The sequence below is a fragment of the Pituophis catenifer genome, unplaced genomic scaffold, assembly GCF_029215685.1.
Source record: "Pituophis catenifer annectens isolate HBS135680 unplaced genomic scaffold, rPitCat1.0.hap2 SCAF_6, whole genome shotgun sequence".
Taxonomy (NCBI): domain Eukaryota; kingdom Metazoa; phylum Chordata; class Lepidosauria; order Squamata; family Colubridae; genus Pituophis; species Pituophis catenifer.
The window spans coordinates 44,600,796-44,621,627 of NW_027256886.1; the positions used below are offsets into that span (position 1 = coordinate 44,600,796).

Consider the following 20,832-nt stretch of genomic DNA (forward strand, 5'->3'; position numbering starts at 1 on the left):
ATTTAAGGTATGTTAATAGATACAAACGTTTCCTAATACAGTATCAGTCATCATATTCCTGTGCTTTAGTAAGTGGAATCTGTGAATCATCAGTGGCAATTGATATTACAAACACTGTAAAACAATATTTACGGAACAAAGTGAATTAACTGTCTTCCTTGACTCATGTATGATGCAGACATTCTCAGAAGAAGCTACGGAAAACACACACACGGACCTCTCAGGACATCCTCCTCAATTCTTTTTAGGCTATTTTGAACTATGTAGTGCCAGAGATTTAAATATAATTTTATTCCATATACTGAAAACACCACAAATCTGATTCTATAGTGCTCTATATTCATTACAAATTACCTAGCAGAATTCAACAAATTAATGGATAAAAATTAATTATGCTGAAACAGATAACCTTAAAGATCAATATATGTAATTATTTATTTATTGAGTATATTACCACTGCCAAATACAGTTTGCAATAAAAAAGCAGTTAAAACCAGGATATTAAAAGCAGAAAAGCCGTAACAGGGCCTTTTCAATGATGGCATCCTTCTGTGGAACAACTTGCCCCCATAGCTATAAGAACCATCTCCCCAATTGAGTTTTTGTACAGAGCTAAAACCTGACTCAGAGATCATTGGGGGGAGATTAGGATTTTGTGTGTGAAAAGGGGGGAATTTACCTCTATTATTTAGTATCATTGCATCCATTTGAAAAAGGTAAAGATAATTTGCATCCACCTAAATTGCATAGTGGAGAAGCTACTACAGCACTCTAAATACAGATTATTTGTCGGATGACTTTATTTATTTGGGAGCAGTGCCTTTGAGTCAGTCTTCACACCTGGTGGTGACTGCCTGGACAAGTCTTAACGCATTGTAAGCCGCCCTGAGTCTCCGGAGAAGGGCGGCATATAAATCAAATTAAAAAAAAAAAAAAAGTCCCTGCAACATTTTTAGCAAAATTTCAGAAGTGGTTTGCCATTGCCTGCTTCCTAGGATAAGAGAGACTGACTGTCTCCAGGTCACCTATCTGGCTTCATGCCAAAAGTGGGACTAGAACTCACATTCTGGTGCTGTAACCATTAGACCAAACTAGCAGTCTATATGAAATAAGTGAAACAAATACCAACAATTGGTATCATTTGTTCAAACTCCTTTTATGTAGGGAGCATCACCATGGAACTCTAATGAGGTTCCGTAGTAAGTATGCAGAAAGTCTAAGGGGCAATTTATTTTCACAATGCAAGCAAAGCTACTCAAGAATCCAGAGGACAAATAGCAAGACATATTGCTCCAAGCTACCTCAATTCTTTTTAGGCTATTTTGAACTATGTAGTGCCAGTGATTTAAATATAATTTTATTCCATATACTGAAAACACCACAAATCTGATTCTATCTTATGTATTTAAATTAAACGCTGAACCAATCTAACTATTGCAAAGAAAAGAAACCTTACTAGATGCTCCATTGGTGACACTACATTCAAGGGGGCATCTAGACTATCTTGGTGATGAGTTTCTTTTTTGGCAAACCAATTGAAGACATTTCAACAAAGCTTTAAAAGTTATGTAACACATCACTGGAGGAAACTGGCAGGTAATAATCTTTTCGCAATCCCAAACAACACAGTTGGGTGGAGCATTTTGGAAATAGAACAACAGAGTTGGAAGGGATCCTGGATTTATCCCAGTCTAACCCCCTGTTTAAGGCAAAAAAACCTTATACCATCCAGGTCAAATGATTATTCTTGAAAAAGTCCAGTGATAGCTTTTCTTTTCTAAGGTGGGAGCAGTTTAGGGGAGTAAGTCAGTATCCCAAGAATGAATAAAAACCACAGTCTTTTCCATAATATGCATCTAACTCACTTCTTGGATATTCTGGAAATGCATTGCTTTACGTTTTAAAATTATAGATCTTGTTTTGGTGGCTGCTATATCGGAATCCAAATAAACTGAGCAAATACTGAAACATTTCTAACTTACTGATTTATATTTAAAAAAACACACACACCATTATCCCACGTCACCGATCTGCATATCATCTCCGTGATGCCCTACATACGTTTGAAATTCTTATAGGACAACAAGAATCCGGAATTATAACATAAACAGGATGTACAATATACTTAAAAAATTAAGACCGCGAAGAAAACATCCTGAAGTTGGACGGATCTCGGTAAAATTAGTAATATCACTCCAACAACAACCATTTTCCTGACAATGAACTAATTCTACCGAACGTTTCTTTTTATTATTATTACTGCCCACACCAAACATGGCATTTAAGAGCTTAGTCCTTTCAGTGTTAAAGATGGCCGTCCTGTGAACGTCACTGGAAACTCCGGAGGTTGGCCCCTGAGAAATGAAGTACGGCTGCGCGATTCTGAAAACGGAACAGGCAAAATCGGGCCGTAGATGCCGGCGGAGTTCGGTTAGCGATGGCTGGGTAGGCAAAACTCTTCGTGATTTCCTTGAGGGTTTCCCCCCCACCCTCCTTCGTTTATAGTAATATATCTTAAAACTCTTATAAAAATTCTGCCTCGTCTTTCTTCTTTTAAAGAATGTTCGTTCTCAAGTCATTCGATCTTAATCCTAATTTTAAAGGATTTTACCGCTCCTAAAGCGGTTTCTTTCTCGGTGGTCGGTTAGCTCTTGGTTTCCTGTAGATTGCAGATTCTTGCCCTGCATTAGGCTAAACCACCCGCCCTTTGAGGCATTTCTTTAGGTTTCTTGACGGCTTCTTCGATAATGTATTATATTGACAGGCAGAGCTGAAGGGTGCTTCCTGAACTCTCATTTGTGTTCCCTAATAATTATCCGGGGCAAAGACCTAGACTTGTGTTACTTAACCTGGACAACTTTTAAGACCTGTCGATTCTAACTCCCAAAATCCCCCAGCCTGCATATATAAGAGAATTGAAGTATTACACAGCTTAAAGTTTCCAAGTTGAGAAACACTCGTTTAGATACCTGAAACCTGTACACAAGAACAAAACTGGATTGTAAATATTCAGATGTGCTATGTGGCAGTTCGTTGTAGCATGTGTCACTTCCCTGTTGTACTCCTGTGGAAAAAGCATGGCTGAAAGGCAGATATAGGCATCCAACTACCTGCTTGTGCATGAAATTCTCACCTTCTCAAAACCGGCCTTTCATCCAACTTTTTTGAGTTTTTGTAGCAGCAGCCTTTGCACTTTGCAGTGCCTATCAGTTGGTCCCAGTGCTGCCTACCATGTCTGCTTTCTTTTACCATTTACTCCTGCCTAAACAAATGGTTCCTGACATAATTTCCCCACAGATTTTAGTTGTAGTTTTAGAAAACTGACCAGGGAAGGGGATCTTCCTGCCATTATTTTTCTCTTTATTGTTAAAAAATTATGTAGACAAATAAACAGGTAACTCCCTGAACACTTTACTAGTAAAATAGATGACCTAGTCATAGAACAAAGCACAGCGTTTTCGTTTTCTGAAAAAAAAGTATTCAAATTTCCAAAAGAGCCAATTAAACATTGATCATTAATGCCATCCAACAAATTCTCATGTATTTTTATGTTCAAACAATGTACAAAGTCAATGAATCATAGTGGGGTTTTCTAGTTGACTTAAACTGCTGAGCATTTTTTTTAGTATGAATATTATGATTTGCTTCCAATTAATAACTTAGGTAACATTTTGACTAAAAATTTAGACTGAAAATGCTTCTGATTATAATTGTCAAAATGTCGACTTTAGTTTCTTGCAAGAAGAAATAGATCATATTGCTGACGAATGAGAAACAATTTCCTTGTTTCAGTTTAACTTATACTTTGTGGGATAGTACAGTAGTGTTTAATTGTGGCTGACTATAATTGGAGGTCAATTTTGCATGTGAAAATCTTGATTTTAAATATATTTAAGAATCTATTTTAAAAAAAAATTCTCTTTGCCCTTTCCAATGTACTGGATTAGATTCCTATTTGAATTTTTAAAATTAATAATTCTGTTCACATTATGGTGAAATAGAATTATATAGATTGAATTGCAAAAGATCAACCTTACTCTGAATTCAGAAAACAGAAAACTGTTTTCTTTTTTTTTAAATATGTTATCTCCAAATGCCTTCAAGTTAAGGCAATTATGTATCAATATGCCAAGTAGACTGCTGAAGTTCAAGTACTGTAGTTCATGTATTTCATCCTATTTTATCATTAAACTTGCCATATTCTTTTGAAAGGAGTCTTGCAAATAACTTATGCTTTCAAGAAACATGTAATTCTGTAAAGAGCACATAAGCCTGGTGTGTTTTTGTTTTCTTCCAGAAAGGGGATAAACCCTCTATGCAAAAACAAAAAAACATCTCAGAAGTTAGTCTGTAGCTGCATTGGACAACATACAGAAAGACTTGGAAGGAAATTTTCCATTTCAGTCTTGGATATTGTAAGAACTCATTCTGTGCAGCTAGTTAATAATTCATGTACTATATCAATCCAGAAAATTGAGTAAACCTTGATCCAACTAACCTTGTATGTATATATTGTGTGAACACAGCCTACACAAAAAATGGGAATTCAAGATCCTATAGCCCAAGGACTCTGAAAAGTGCCATGTTTGGGAAGATGGCTATCATGTGTTATAAAATTAGCACATTAAAAGTTATCTTTTTAAAAAGTTAGGCATTCAGCATCCCTTCCTATTTAATATTAGTAATACTTCATTCTAGTGCTTTTCAAATTAGAGTATGATTTTCATCATCCCCATCCAATCCCCGTCCTATGCATCTGTGATATTGCACAAGCTTAAGACATTCTAGTTTGTATAATTTTAAATTATTTTGATTATTTTGACTATGAAGATGTATCAGCAGAAAAGTAGGCTTGATTTGTATTAGATGTATATAAATATCCAAAGTACAATAGAGTTTAGTGAGTAGTCAGTTTGATCTGAAACCTACTGTCATGTGATGCATATTCCTTTGTTACTGTATGTATAAATCCTATTATAAATTTCCTTTCCTACATCTTATGTAGGTTTTGAAGCCCAGAGCAAGACTTGCTGAAGTTGGTTTCCTTGTTGCAATTTAACTTGTCTCTTTCTTTGAAAGAGTAGGGAATGTATCAAACCTATACACTAAATTGTCCAATTTCTTCTTGTCTGCCCAAACAGAGTTAATGATGGTTTGGTCCCACCAACAAGTCAGCAAGTACTGGACAGAGAGGTCATTTTGGAACTGGAGGTGACATCCAGAACATGAATCAACATGGGTTTGAAGCTTTTAGCTTGCCTGTTCAACTTCCCCGTTGGAGTAGTTTATGGATCCTTGTCTCTCTTTATTTCAATTTTGCATAATGTGTTTCTCCTCTATTATGTGGACACCTTTGTTTCTATATATAAAATTGATAAACTTTCCTTTTGGATTGGGGAGGTAAGTTCTTAACTTTGAAAATCATCATTAGCCATTCCTTTCATGTGATAACATGTGGTATTTCAGAAATTAAATAAATTATAATTTATTATGGCATAGTTATCATAGAAGATGCGTGAACTATTGATTAGCCAGTATATGCAAATATATGGCAAATATATGTATGCTATAGCATTTGCATTGGTTGTAAAGATTCAGTGACATTAAAATGTAAAAACTGTAGTTTGGTAGAATTCTGGGTAAAGTTTAAAATGAGTTGGAGTAATAAATAATTTCAGAGTACAGTAATTAGTCTGAAAAAATCTGGTATCAGATTCTTATAGGTATGCAATATTCAGATCCAAAATGGGTAAGTGCTTTGCATCTTGTGTGGACACTCTTGGTGTACCTTTAAGCAACTCCTTAAAAGGGTATGTATATAGGCATTTCAATTATTGTGGTTATTCTTCCCAATATAGGCATGGCTAACTTGTAAGATAATAGGTTTGGTTAAATATTTCAGTATCAAAGTCATATTCTTTTTGTTGTTTCCTAGACTGTTTTTCTGATCTGGAACAGCCTCAACGATCCTCTGTTTGGCTGGTTGAGTGACAGAGCTTTTCTTAGCACCCAGCAGTAAGCAGTGTTTCATTTATGTCCTGCTTCAAAGTCTAAACAGCATAAGAAGACATAGAGAAGCTCATTGACAGTAGATGTTTAAAAGAATGTAGTAATTATAATTATGTTTCATTAAACATGTCAGATTTCACACTATTCACAGTAATGCATCTTGCAGACATTCAGACACCCTAGTCAGAAACTAGCTTAAAATTGGAAGCTCCACAGAAAAAAAGATAGCTATGTAGGTTGCTTTATTACTGTACTAGCAAGAATTTTTTTTCTTCTTAAGATGCATATCTTTTGTTTTCAGTTTCCCTGTAAGTTTCCCAGGCTGTGAAGTAATCAAGATTACCCTCTTATATCAATTTAGGTTGGTCTAAGGTCAGTCCTGTGTCTCTTGGACCAACCTTTTAAAGGTCTAGATTATATCAAAGTGTTCCTTTTCTTTAGTTTGGAGAAAGACCTCCAACTCTTTAAATATAAATTTGATGTTACTTTCTACGTGTGTGCCAGTCTCTGATGACAGTTTCCAGCAAAAGGGGAATATCAGGGAAGAAACTTTGAATCCATGCTTGAGACAAATTAACTTACTATTTGGCCAAAAAGGTGGTGTCTAATTTAAAAATGAATGAGTGAAGTGGAGTGAAGCTCAACCAGTTTTCATAGACTATATTTTTCTTCTTTTTAGGTCTGGAATAGCAATCTCCACTCCAGAAGTTGTTTCAAAGAGACTCAAAGCTCTAAGACGCAATGGTCCATTATTTGCCTTGTCATTTCTGGCTTTTTGGATTGCCTGGACCAACCCAGGCTTACAATTCCTTATCTGTCTCTGCCTATATGACAGCTTCCTTACTGTGGTGGATCTAAACCAGAATGCTTTGCTTGCTGATCTCGCTGTGTCTGCAAAGGATAGAACTGACCTCAACTTCTACTCTTCACTCTTCAGTGCCATTGGCTCCCTCTCAGTTTTTATGTCCTATGCTGTGTGGAACAAAGAGGACTTCTTCTCCTTCAGGGTATTCTGCGTGGCTCTGGCTTTCTGCTCAGCACTTGGGTTTACCTTGGCCACATGGCTACTGAGGCAGTGTCTTCAGACAGATGGACACGTGAAATGGGATGAAAATGAAGCATTAAAAGAGTGAGTGGTGTTTGGTTGTCCAGTATCTTTTCTCATTTTAAATAACTAGCCCAGTATATACAAAATGATGTGGGTAAACAGTGACCGCTTTTTCCAAGTATTGTTTTATTTCTTGTGAAAGAAATGACTAAAGACTTTTCAAATTTTAAGGAGATGGAATTGTAAAGAATTCAGGTTCTTTTAAAAAGCAGTGCATGACTGAGCTTCCAGATCCATGGTTAGTGTGAAACCAAAGAACCATGCTTTCCAATTGTGATGGAAAATTTAAATTATTAAACTATGTAGGAATACAGTTTCAGCACTTCTGTATGAAGTTGTTCTAACTGGATTTCGTATTTAAACCCTCTGAACATTGGATGCGTTTAATCCATATATGTGAAAGGTTTGTGCAGAAGAAGCCTATTCACTCTGATACCTAAGGGCTTTTTCTGCTAGCCATATAAAATATGTAATGCTAAAAACTAGCTGCTTAGCAATTAACTAAGGTTATTTGACTGGATTTCTCAAAAACATTTGGCTAATATTTAGCTTTTCTTTTAAATTTTTTGTAATGTTTTAAATAAAATGTTTTAATGTATGCTCACTATCTCCTTTTATTCAAAATCAGGTCTCCTCTTTCTTCTCCTTTTTTTGTTGGTTTCCAGTGACTATCTGGACTAGTCCCTGCAGTTTTCTTGGCAAGATTTTCAGTAGTGCTTTGTCATTAGCTCCATCCTAGGGCTAAGAGAGAGTGACTGGCCCAAAGTCACCCATTTGGCTTAGTGCTTAAGGCAGAACCAGACCTTACAGACACTTAGTTTCTCATTTGGTGCCTTAACACCACGCCAAACCGTCTCTCTGTATAATTTATAATATAATTTAATAGATAATAAAGCCTGTCATCCAAAAATTAGGAATTTTAATTCCCATCAGATCTAGTTGGCATAACCCAAGAGGAAGGTGAGGCTCAAAATATATGAAGGATACTAGGCTCTCCCTTTCTGATATAATACAGTTGATGATAATTGTCTATTTTTCCTTGTGGCCTCTATCCTTCCCCATGAAGTTTCTAGCTCTAATATTGAGAGATACAGAAAAATGAAACAAAATATCAGTATCTGCAAAATGGCCTCAAGCTTAGTTGTGTAATTCATGAGCACTTTTGAAATGAACCCCTGTAAATCGAGATGGAGCTTGCCTTCTGTAACAAAATGGTGACAAATTCACCTTGAAAGTTTTACTAAAGTCCTCTTTTAAACAAATTATATTCTGTGTTGCTTTTGGTTTGGTGACTGGATAAAAATACATCATTCTATATAAAGAGAGAAGGCAGAGACTATTATTCAATTGTTTCCTGTTCTTGCATGATATGATTGTTTTGGAACTTTATCCTCTCTACCTAACCAAGAAAATAAATGTTCAAGAAGATAAGGACCTGAATTCATTATATTGGCTATCTTTAAAATGTGGAAATTTGTTCCTGCAGATTATATATTGATCATCCTTCTAGAAATCAAGATAAAAGAATCACACTGGCTGAGTACCTCAAACAGCTTTCCAGACATCACAATTTTCTATGGTTTGTCTCCATGAATTTAATGCAGGTAGGGGTTGGATAGTCTCTGTAACAAAACAGTACTGGCTTCTAGCTAAAAGCCCAGTTAGTACGTTGATAGGGATCCTATCCAGCAGAGTGTTGGTGATCTTCAATATAATTTCATAAATCTTTGATAATTGTCTCTGTCTCTGTATTCAATATTATGTTTAAATTACAGCTACCAGAATTCTCAGCCAGCCTGGTTGAGGAGTATGTTGGCTAAGATTTCTAAGAACTATAGCTCCAACACATCTAGAAAGCGATGGGTTGGGAAAGTTGGAATTAGAAAGCGGTGTTGATCTGAAAGATTTCAGATCAAGATGAATCTGACCAATAGTCTCATCTTGACTGTGTGTGACAAGTCAGCCACTGGGAAAATTTATGATAAACTTTTCAGTTTCCTGTTTCTCAGACAAAATAATTTGTATGGTGGGATAAGAACATTCTTGAGAACTCTAAATATTTTTGTGCTTTTTTCCATTAAGAGAGAAGCCTTCCTTTTGGGAAGAAATTTGAAGTTAATCTTCAAGTTACTGTGTGCAACAGAACAAAGGTTCCTTTTCTGCATTCTTCATCAGTGTACTTTCATATGACAGGAGGAAAGGCTATGAGGCCATTCTGTCTTCAAACATGGCATTCCTGTTATATGATGAGTAGATGTTCTTAGTCTTTGCAGATGTTGACACAGTGTTAGTATTAATTGGCAGTGCAGACTCTGTGGTTTATTTGCATATTAGCAAAAATAATGTACAGTCGGAGTAATGTAAATTGTGGTACAAATAATTGTTGTGTTATGAAGTCAGCAGCAGCTGCATCTTGAAAGTAATAAAACACAGCTTTTCTAGAATAATATTATCACCCTGATGTCAAGATAGGCTTGTGTGAGAATACTCACATTTTCCTGCCAGATTTTTAGGGTCTTATGAAAGGCTGACAGGGTTGGGGCCATTCTACTTTCCAAAGGGAAGATGTTCCATAGAGCGGTGATCATTGCAGAAAAAGGCTGTCTTCTAATCCCTGCCAGCCAACACTGTTTGGCTGACAGGATCTGCAGCATGCCTATTTTGCTAGATTGAGTTGAATGGGCAGAGAAACTTGGAAAAAGGAAATGCCTCAGGTAACCCCATCCTAAGCCATTTAGGGCTGTAAAGGTGACAATCAGCATCTTGAATTGCATCCTGAAACATACCGGTAACCAATACAGCTGACACAGAAGTGGTGCTATCTGTGCCATATATCTGGCATCATTTACTATCTAGGCACCAGTTGACATTTTTGAATGCTCTTCAGGGGCAGTCCCATGTAGAGCATATTGCAGTAATTTTGCAGTTATTCCCTTCAAAGATCTTATTTAGAGCTAAACTACTGGGTTCCATCAATGGAACAGATTTGATTCTTTCTGATCTAACACAGACCCACTGAACTGGCTTGAATATTTATCCTTGTGGGGCAGATATTGCATTAAGGATTCAGTGTGTTTATTTGTTCTCTAATTGTCTTTTTATAGGTCTTATTAATGTGTTTTACAGGTTTTTCATTGCCACTTTAACAGCAACTTCTTCCCTCTGTTTTTGGAGCATTTGCTGTCTGACCGCATCTCCCTTTCAATGGGATCATTTCTTCTAGGTAAGTCCAAAGTGGGAATAGTAGGAAGCACTGCTCAGCTGTAGATTCTTGCTTTCCAGAAATTGTTCTGCAGATGTATTCAACTGCAATAAATAGTGACCGTTCTACCTGGGCACATTTAGGGGTATGAAACAGGTAAAGCTGGACTGTAGAGTGGATATTATTACTCTTTAAAGGTAGAAAATATATGACCCATCTCAGCTGAATCATTTTCTGGAATTACTTTTTTTTACTTCTTTCTCTTGAAAAAAAGAAACTTTACAGATATGATATGCAGTATCCAATAGTATAGATCCAAATTATGTAAGTTAGTTCCGGTCATTCTCTTAATTATGACAAACAGTATAGTCTTTTAAAGGTAGCATTATATATATTCTTTGTGTGTGAATTCCATGAAAACAAATAGGACCAGTAATAAGACTATAGGATTGAAGTCAACCAGACAGAATTCCATTACATTTTCATGTATCCTCATAGTTCCTTTCTCTCCAACAGTTTACTGGATATGATTATTGTAGCTAATAAGTTATTTAGTGATCTCTCCTTCCTTACCTCCCTCCGTCCCTCCCTCTCTCTGTCTCTCATAAATGAGTGATACTAAAGTGCCTACTATCACTTTGTCATATTAGTATAGTTCAAATTCATATCGAAACCAATGTACAAGAGTCAGACAAATTTATTTCTTCCAGGGGGTTTAGATTAATATTTTTCCAGGGGGTTTGGATTAATAATAATCCCTAACTATCATCCATATTGAGTGTTATGAGAGCTTTAATTAAAAAATCTAGATTCACAATATTTTTTAAAAATTCATTTAGTACAGTTTTTTTAGTCTAGAATGAATCCAGGACATAGAATCATGCAGAATATGGTCTATTTAGTATAAGTTTGGACTTCTAAATTTTAAAACAAAATAAACCTCAAATCCTACTACTTATCATAAATATTTATTCCATTTTAAATGGAAAAGGGCTTTAGAGATGTAAGTGCTATGCAAAGGCTTTTGCTTAGCAAGAATCAATGTTTGCTTATGTCACTGTGGAAGGGTTTTTAGTTTATATAAAACTTGAATTCATGTAATCTAAACCATGTACACAACGAGAACAAACATGATCTATTCTGCAGAAACTGACATGTTCTTTGAATCAGAACGTGTAAAAGAACCAAAATGAATATTCAGAACAACTTCTATGCATGTTTCAATTTTCCTGTCTTTGGAGGAAAACTTATTGTCATACTCATTGCATCTACTAAAGGGTCCTATTGATTTTGATGGCTTTTCAATAATCAGAAAATTGAATGATTTAATTTCAAATGCTGTAGTAGTGAATTTCTACATAATGGAAAGAATTTTGGACTAAATCTATAAAATTTGCAGCAAGTTATAATCTAAAGGAAAATTGGTGCAAAATGGTATTTTACAAACTCTATCAGTAATATATAATATAGACCAATCCAATATTTAGAAATAAATATTGGAAATGCCATGAAATATCAGAAACATTGTACCACAGATGATAAACATAAAAAGCCTCAAAAGTAGTAGAAAGTCATGCATGATTTTATGTAGAAAATCTTGGTATTTACATTTGAAATGAAACCACAATTTATTAGGAATAATCTCAGAAAAAAACAAGAAAAACATCCTAATGTAACAAAATATATGCTTACAGTAAGTTTTGCCTCACATTGGAAGAAAGACATTGCTATCTGATCAGAAAAGTTAACTTCACTTGGAGAATATAAGACAATGGCAAAACATACACAATACACATACACAATAGAAATTTCACTAAATTTAAGCCAGAATTGTTCCCACATATACAACCTATCATGCAGCCTGGCAAATATAATCACATTTACATTTTTGCAAATATTGCAAATTAACAGAAGCTAGAAATCCAACGTTTTATTTTTATGTTTATTTTTCTTCTATTTTTTATTTTGAATATTTCAATTCTTGTTAAATTTTCTCTATTTTCCTTTCATTAATACACACATACTCACAAAGATACCAAGTAAGAACATAATGGGCACTTTAATATTCAATAATTTGTTTAAGATCAAAAGTTTTATATTGCAATTCAGTGCGAGTTGTACTGGTTTTCTCAATGTTATGCTCTAAACTGTAAAAAAAAAAAACCTTAAATTGTAATATTATCTTAAATCATAGTATTGATGAAATATTTTTCTCTATTTTCGATAATTTAAACTATAAACGTTTTTTGCTGTCCCCAGCCTCCAGAGCCTCTCTAGGAGTGTCTAAGAAAGACATTGCTGTCTGATCAGAAAAGTTAACTTCACTTGGAGAATATAAGACAATGGCAAAACATACACAATACACATACACAATAGAAATTTCACTAAATTTAAGCCAGAATTGTTCCCAAATATACAACCTATCATGCAGCCTGGCAAATATAATCACATTTACATTTTTGCAAATATTGCAAATTAACAGAAGCTAGAAACAGCAAAAAAGTCACTTCCTGTCCCACTGGGAGTTGGGAAATGGGCCGTTTCAGGCCTCCGGAGGGCCTTTGAGGGGGTGGGGAAGGCTGTTTTTGCCCTCCCCAGATGCATAGAGAGGATCTGGAGCCAGGTGAGAAACGGGCCTCCCCAACCCCCAGGCCCTCTGGAGGCAGGAAACAGCCTGTTTCCCTACTTCTGGTGGGCCCAGAAGGCCCAAAAATTAGCTGACCGGCACGCACATGCGCGCCAGAGCTGAGCTGGCATGCCCACTGATAGTTGGCATGCGTGCCATAGGTTCGCCATCACGGCTCTAAGCTATAAACATCAGTATATTGAAATAATACAATGTATCAAGATTTCTAATACCGGTAGTACAATAAAATGTATGTTTTAATGTCCGTTTATTGCTTTTATTTTTCTTTTTAGACTCCTTTTAGATTTTTGTTTTTATATTTTCTAGCTTTTTATGTAATTTTATTTTTGTATGTTGTATTTTTGTTTTCAAATTTTTTGTACCACACCCACCTTAAACTTTAACCATAATAAAAATTGATTTATTGATTGGAGGAAAAAGAATCAGATATTAATCTGATTACTTTCCATCAATCAATCAACCAAGCAATCCTTTATTATGATTGATTGATTAGGGTAATGTGGCTATTTTAAAAAGAGGAACATGATTGGTTATAAGATATATGTCTAGTCTGCTCTGCTAAAAATGATATTTAATGCAGTGAAATTACGTCCATTTTTATGCTTTGAGTTCTTAAAATCAAAGGTCCCCAAAGTAATTTTAGCTGGTTTATTCAGAATGTATATAAGTTTATTTCTTCATTTCTTGCTAGATATGTAAATACAAAGGAAATAATTACCAAGAAAAGAAAAACATATCTAGTTTAGTATTCACTTCAGGGTTTTAGGCAGGTCTCTTTTCCTATACTTCCTCTAGACTAGATGATGAAAGATTCTGTCCAGGATCTACTCTATACTGTATAAATAGGAATTGTGCCATTAAGCTCTGACTTTCCTTTATTTATTCTTTGTCACAGGTGTTTCCTATGTGGCTCCTCACCTCAACAACCTCTACTTCCTCTCTCTCTGCCGGAGGTGGGGCGTATATGCTGTAGTGCGAGGGCTTTTCTTCCTGAAACTGTTGCTCAGTGTAATAATGCTCCTTGCTGGACCAGATTGGATCTACCTGCTCTGTTTCTTCATAGCCAGGTATTTATTCCTATATTGCTATGACACTGGAGAATTGGGGTAGATAAACACAATGGGCTAGGCCTCTATGATAAAATATTAGACATAGATTGACATCATAGAAAGTGAAGCTAAATTCTTTAACATTTGAATTCTGGGTGCAGGCTTAGTTATTTATATCTCTTGAGATACTAATGTTCTTTTGGGATGACAACTTGTGGAGGATCAGATTTATGAAGCTCAGTGGGTTTCTCATTTTCTTTTTTATATTATAAATCTAGCTCCTGAGGAACGAGGAGTTTTTAAAAGTGCCGTTATGGCTAATGATTTGGTGAACTGAGTTGGTGAACAGAGTTGATGCCATGCTGAAAAGCATATTAAAGTGGGGACAGATGTTTTGGGGGTTTTGGCTAGGGACCACATTATTATTATTGTTCTGACCTAGGCTTCCTGAGTCAGTAAAACACACAAGTAGTCCCAAAAACCTGTTTTATTTTAACAGCTGTGAATTCTGTTCATTAACAAATGAGTCCCAAATAGTTGTAGAGTCCTTCGGGATAAGGCTGATAATCACCCATCTTTATCTCCCTTGATATGCTGCCAAAGACCTAATTGGCAAAGCCACATGGAGTCCAGAATCAAACAGAGCTTCAGACTTTAAACTGCACAGAATTAACAATGTTGCTTTGCCCCTTTGCTCCTTTTTTAAGTTTTATGGGAGGGACCAATCATCTCCAAGCCCTACTCCCGAGTCTTCCCTTTTGTTTTAACTGTTCTTGCCTTCTGGCAGCTCTGCGCATGCACACGCTGGGAACAGGCTCCCTCTGTTCCTCTGCCTCGCTGAGGTCCAACTCTGGAGGCTCCAGAGGCAGCACATACCTCCCAGATGGCCCTTTCTCTGCCTCCGACGCAGAGCCCTCGTCTGAGACTTCCCCAGACTCCAGGACTGGCCCATATTCCTCCCCAGCCTCCTCACTGTCCAACTCGGCTGCCAGATCTGCAGGCTGCTAGCAGACCACAACAATTATTTTTATTTTTCATTAAAGTCAGATTCTGATGGCCACAGGAAATGTGAATGTATTAAGAAATGTATGAATAGGGCATGGTGAATTTGATCCTTTTTCATTGTGGGGAAGGTTGAAAAGAAACAGATGTTTTATGTCCTAGAGAAACTTATCAAACCTGCTTTTTTATTGATTAATTGAGTTTATATAGCTGCCCATCTCACATACGTGACTCTGGATGGTTCACATTGTTAAAACAACAAAAGCAAAAAACAATTAGGACAATTAAAAGGTAGAATTAGAAAACACTGAGGAGTGCAGTCAAAATCTTACACACAATACAGCCATTTTGCAAGTTTCTATTTCCCAAGGCCAAATGGCAAAACCAGGTTTTCAGCACCTTCAGGTGGACAATAGGGTAGGGAACAATCTCACCTCAGTGGTAATGATATTCCAGAGTTTGTTTTTTCATATTAAAAATTGTACAAATGAACTTTTACACTTTATGATGATGAATTTGGAGGGAGCTGTGGGGGTTGCAAATAGAGCCTTTTCCCACATGCTGCTTCTGTGTTCTTTTATGGATCTTTTTCTGAATATCTACAGTAGTCAATCTAGGAGTGAAGGCCAATATAAAAGAAAACAAAACTGAACCAGCTCACTTCAGATGTATTCATGTATATGCAGCCACATAAACACATACAGTATATTTATAGACACATACACATAAGCAGTCAAGCAGAGAGTTTTTTGCACTGAGTTAACTCCCAGTTGTTTCAAATCAGCCAAAAATGAACTGGAATTTCTCTTAGCCTGATGCTAGTGCTTTCTGTTAACAGCCTCCCTCTCTTTTTCCTTAGCAACCGTGTGTTTACTGAAGGGACTTGCAAATTGCTGAATCTGGTAGTGTCTGACTTGGTGGACGAAGACTTGGTGCTAAATCGGAGGCAGCAGGCTGCCTCAGCCCTCTTATTTGGCATGGTGGCCTTGGTAACCAAACCAGGCCAAACCTTTGCCCCCTTAATAGGCACCTGGCTGCTTTCTGCTTACACTGGTAGGTGAAGGGCGGTGGGGGAATTGGTTGGAATATCAGAGCAGGATAACTGATTGGGCAGACAACACATCAGCAATGACAATATTCATTGTTTTGCTTTTTATTGTCAGCTTATTTTTTCTTGGGGAATGTCTAGAATAGGTCTAGAAAAGAAACGGCACAGTGGTCCCTCTTAAGTTTGTTCTTTCTGCTGAATTGTGAATCTACAGAAGAAGAAAAAAAATCCCTTTCCCTTAGTGATGTGGTGATTCATGTTTTGCTTTTCTAGATACCACACCAGTGAGCTTTGTGATTGAAAGGAGCAAACTAGGATAGTTTCTTCATGAATAAATCTCATACCCAATAGGCACCCCCAAAGGGAATGGGTGTTTTCTACTACTAAATATGCTTGATGGAAAAGATTTTAATCTAAACTTTTAAAGATTCTTGTTTAAGAGAATTTCATTTTCTCTTGTTTTGCTAAGATCACATCATGCAGGGAAATATTTGTATTTCTAGTGAAGGATCTTCCTGAGAAGTGCAGTTGCAGTATAAAAGTGAACAGAACCCCCTGCCCCACTACAACTTGGCCTCTACTGCTGCACTTGTTTTTACTATTTTGCTAAAAAAAGAGAAGTAAGTAAGTTTTGGTTCAAAACCGAAGGAACAGGCAGGGCACAACTTATGTTTGTTTGATCAGGACAATAACTGTTACTTTTTACTCTGTGACTCAGGTAGTCTTACAAAGAAGTAAATGGCCATACAAATAATGTCCTGGTTATAAATATTGGGAACTTGTTCAAGGCCGACTTCATTATTTTTACAAAAGCAAATAATGAAGGCATCAGGAAGGCTGTTGAGGTGGAAGTACATGAATATAATAGGGAAAGAAATGTTTTCAGTAAACAACAAAATCAAATTAGACCCTCTCAATTCTTGAAAACATTCTCATCTTTCTTGTTGACCCAACTTCTCAATCTCATATTTCTTTTTGACCCAGGTTATGACATTTTTCAACGGAATCCCTTGAGCAGTATAGTGAGTGCCCAGCCAAGGTTGGCTTCCAGTGTAGCCTGGAAACCTACACTACGCCAGGGTTGCTTCTACCTCCTTGTCTTTGTCCCCATGACCTGTGCTTTACTACAGCTTCTCACCTGGTCACAATTCAGCTTGCACGGCAGACGCCTTCAGACTGTGAAATCTCAACGTCAAGCTTTTACAGAGAGTCACTCTCGAGAAATCAAGACTATTTAATAGAGAGTGAAGATAACAATGAGCAGCATCTTCCCGCTGTCGATGACTGCATGACCCATTTAAAAAGGAAAAAAGTGGGAGTAAACAGGCATTTGTTACATCTTCCGATCAGCATTGGCTAGTGGAAAATAAATGGAAGCTTTTGAATTATCTTGAATTTTTTTGTGAGACTGTCCAGGGTCTAGTCAGTCTTGTAGAATTCATAGAGGTTTGAAAGTTTGTATCTTCTGTATCCAAGGTTGTCCAGAAAAGGATCGCCTTGTATTTTTAAAAATATTTTATCAATTGCTTGCTGTTCATATTGGTACTAATTCATTTCCAGGTTTGGGAGCTAAGCAGATTACAAATAGTCTTATTAATGAAGAAGGGATAGAGTTGAGTAAATTGGCAACCTTCTGGTCTTTGTATCACAACTCCCATGTACTGTTTAAAGACACCTTTGCCACAGGTGATAGATAAGGTTTAAGTATTCCATTATCTCTGTTCTTTTTTGCATTGGATTGGTGGTCAAGCTTGATTTAGCCAAATACAGTTAAAATAATTGTAACTTCATGATTTCTCACAGTGGGCAATAGAGCACTTAGATTCTGTAAAATAGCTTCTCTGATATTGAATCTGGTCATGTATTGCCAATGTTCATCCTTTTCAAGAGAATGAATGTACTTTATTCCCACTCATAATTCAAGATAGAAATTTGTTTTTAAAAGTAGAGTATTAAAGGCAGATTTAGCTGTCAGAAATTAAAAACATGCATTTTCAATCTCTAGTCCTAATGGTTAGGCTGAAAATCTACTTTCTCCTGTTCTGCCGAAGGGGAAATACGGACTAGTGGTCTGTGCATGTCTACTGAACCAGTGCCAAGTATTGGTTTGTTCATGGCTGACTGATAACAATTCTGCTTTTCTGAGACTGCCCCTTGCTAAAAAAGCTGCCACTAGCTGAGCAGAACTGGCCATGAAATCATTTTTATGCAGAAATACTGATCACAGGAAATCACCTAAAATTGCCTATATATCATAAATATCCTTGATTTCCCCAAATGATTTGGGCTACATTTCCTGTCAGGACCAAATCATATCCTCCTTTGCGCGTGCCAAATATCACTTTGTTTAGACAGTAGCCTTAGCTGCTGCAACTGCCATTTTGCCTTCAAAGACCAGGATGATGAAATGTTTACAGCTTTTGTACTGTTGGATGGCTTCAGTGTAATTTATTGCTCTCAGTATGTATACTGATTACATTGATTTTCATTTCATTAAACATCCTTTTAAAAATCTGTTTTGCGTATGTATGTATGTATGCGTGTATGTTCATGAGAGACAGTGATGATTTGATTTGTTGGCTATATGGTAGTTAATGTTGAGATGGTTTTCCAAGAAAGTATTTTCTTCCCATCTTAGGCTATTGGCTGGCTTCACCAAATCATATTATTATACAAATATTGTAAGGGTATACAAATATTAGTGTTGGGGTTAGGACAATATATTTAATGTGAACCAGACTTAAGCCTTTTTCACATTATTATACATGTAAGAGAAGTCACAGTTACCTGCTAGGAAATGTGAGGCCGTCTTCTCTATTTCCTACAGTTCTGGTCTGATCTGTTTTTCAGGGCACTAAGGCCTATTGGTAGGCAGCATCTTTTCCCCAAATGAACATCACAGCAAACTTTGAGAGCAAAAGGGAGAAAATCAGCTGTCTTTCTACATCATAGACTTTCTCTGTGTATCCCCCATGAGGATTTTTACCTTTCCTTTCTGTAGAAAAAGGAAGGGAAAACTAATCCAATGGAATCTCCTCTTGATTTCTTTTCTGGATTTAGCCTGCAGGCCAAACTATAGGCACAGAGGCACAATCCACATGCCCAGAGTAGAAAGTAATGCAGACATTGAGTCAGTTAGGCAAAGGTTTACATTGCATCTTTTCTTTCTTCAGTAAGTTCAGTTTGAGTTTGCTTATCACTAAGGAAAAGGAATAGCTGAATCCTTTGGTCACCACACACATTTATAGCGCATGGCCATGCAGTGGTGCTGTTATATTTTCATTTTGCATTTTGATCTTACATTGCCAGAAAACCAACACCAGGAATGTGAGCGCTCTCTTGCTAGCATCCGAAGGTGGATGTCAACTGTGATGTTCCAAGATGGGTGGTGGCAGAAGGCTCAATCAAGCCGCTAACCCGAGTATATCATTAAAATAACAATAACAAAAATATAAATTATATTAGGCCAGCCTAGCTACATAACCTGGAAGTGTTCCTCCAACTCATTGGAATGTTTTAAACTGAAGAAAGCTTGTCTAGTATGTAAGAATCTTAGCTGTCTTAAGGAACGCCACAAGAATTAGAAGAGTAAGATTTGGCTGCATCTGCTACCAGGAGCCTGCAACCTTAAACACTCAAAGAGCCGTTTGGACCCGTTTCCCACGGAAAACACTAGGAGCCAATAATTCCACAACCGATGTGACGGCGTAGGCATGGCCAACTCAACATCACTCACTCCCCCTGTCACATGACCCCTCCCACCACACCTATCCAGCCAGTCATTAGGGCAGGGAACCAGTTAAATTATTTGTCCCGCCCGGCCCTGCATCACCCCTTCCCTCCCAGCCACCTTTCGCCACACCTGGTGTCGGATGTGTTGTTCATCCCCTCTCCCTCCCCCCACTTCTGTCTCTCCCTCCTCTATCTCTCCTCTTTCTTTCCTTCTCCCTTCTCTCCTCTGTCTCTTTCCTCTTTTTCCCTTCTCTCTCTCTCTCCTTTTCTCTCCTCTCTCCTTTTCCCTTCTCTCTCCCCCCTCTCTTTTTTCCCTTCTCTCTCTTGCTCCTTTTTCTCTTCTCTCTTACCTCTCTCTCTCTCTCTCTGGGTCTTGCTACAGACAGACTACAGACGGAAACGGTGGGTGGCTACTTCCGGGCTTTGTTAGTGCTGAAGACGTGTGACCGTCTCTCCGCCCCAAGACACTGGCCTCACCCGCACCACTGTCAAACCCGCATGGCTTTGCCATACCGGGGGGGGGGGAGGAGGAACCCCTGAACTGGTGCTGGGTGGTGGAAATCTGATATCCGCAGGCCAACCAGCCCATGAGCAGCACGCCAATGAGCACCTGGTTGACGGAGAGCCAAAGACCAGCTGGCTGGCGGGCAAATGGGGCATCACAACACAGGCAACTTGCAGGCTCTGCAGGAAAAGCAACTGACATCCAGGAGGTGAAAGCGAGCCAATGACACTGCTGCTGTCACTAGGGGCAAGTGGGGCAGAGTCTCATTATGGCTCCACATCGTAATGGGCTCTAGGAGGAGGAGGGGACCCTGTCTCCCCCATTGTGATGTGCACCAAATTTCACTGGGCTGTGCAAGGCGCTGCAAGAGCAGTGGGCAGGCCATGGAGGCGGCAACAGCAGCAGCGTCAGGAGCCACAGCAGAGGGTTGAAAAAGCCACATGTGGCTCCAGAGCTGCGGGTTCCCAACACTGTGCTAGCCAAACAGAATTATTTCCAAAGAGGACAGCAACTCCTCAAACAATATTTTT

At 37.6% G+C, this 20,832-nt stretch overlaps 1 protein-coding gene across 1 annotated transcript; it reads left to right on the top strand.

Annotated features, from left to right (window-relative positions):
• Positions 1–4,357: 4,357 nt before the first annotated feature.
• On the top strand, positions 4,358–18,579 carry MFSD13A (major facilitator superfamily domain containing 13A). The gene is made up of 9 exons (XM_070945136.1): positions 4,358–4,415; positions 5,142–5,400; positions 5,936–6,015; positions 6,689–7,138; positions 8,604–8,721; positions 10,244–10,340; positions 13,862–14,033; positions 15,877–16,070; positions 17,050–18,579. The coding sequence occupies exons 2-9, from the start codon at positions 5,236–5,238 to the stop codon at positions 17,301–17,303; spliced, it is 1,530 nt and encodes a 509-aa protein (XP_070801237.1). The 5' UTR covers positions 4,358–4,415; positions 5,142–5,235; the 3' UTR covers positions 17,304–18,579.
• The last annotated feature ends 2,253 nt before the right edge of the window (positions 18,580–20,832 follow it).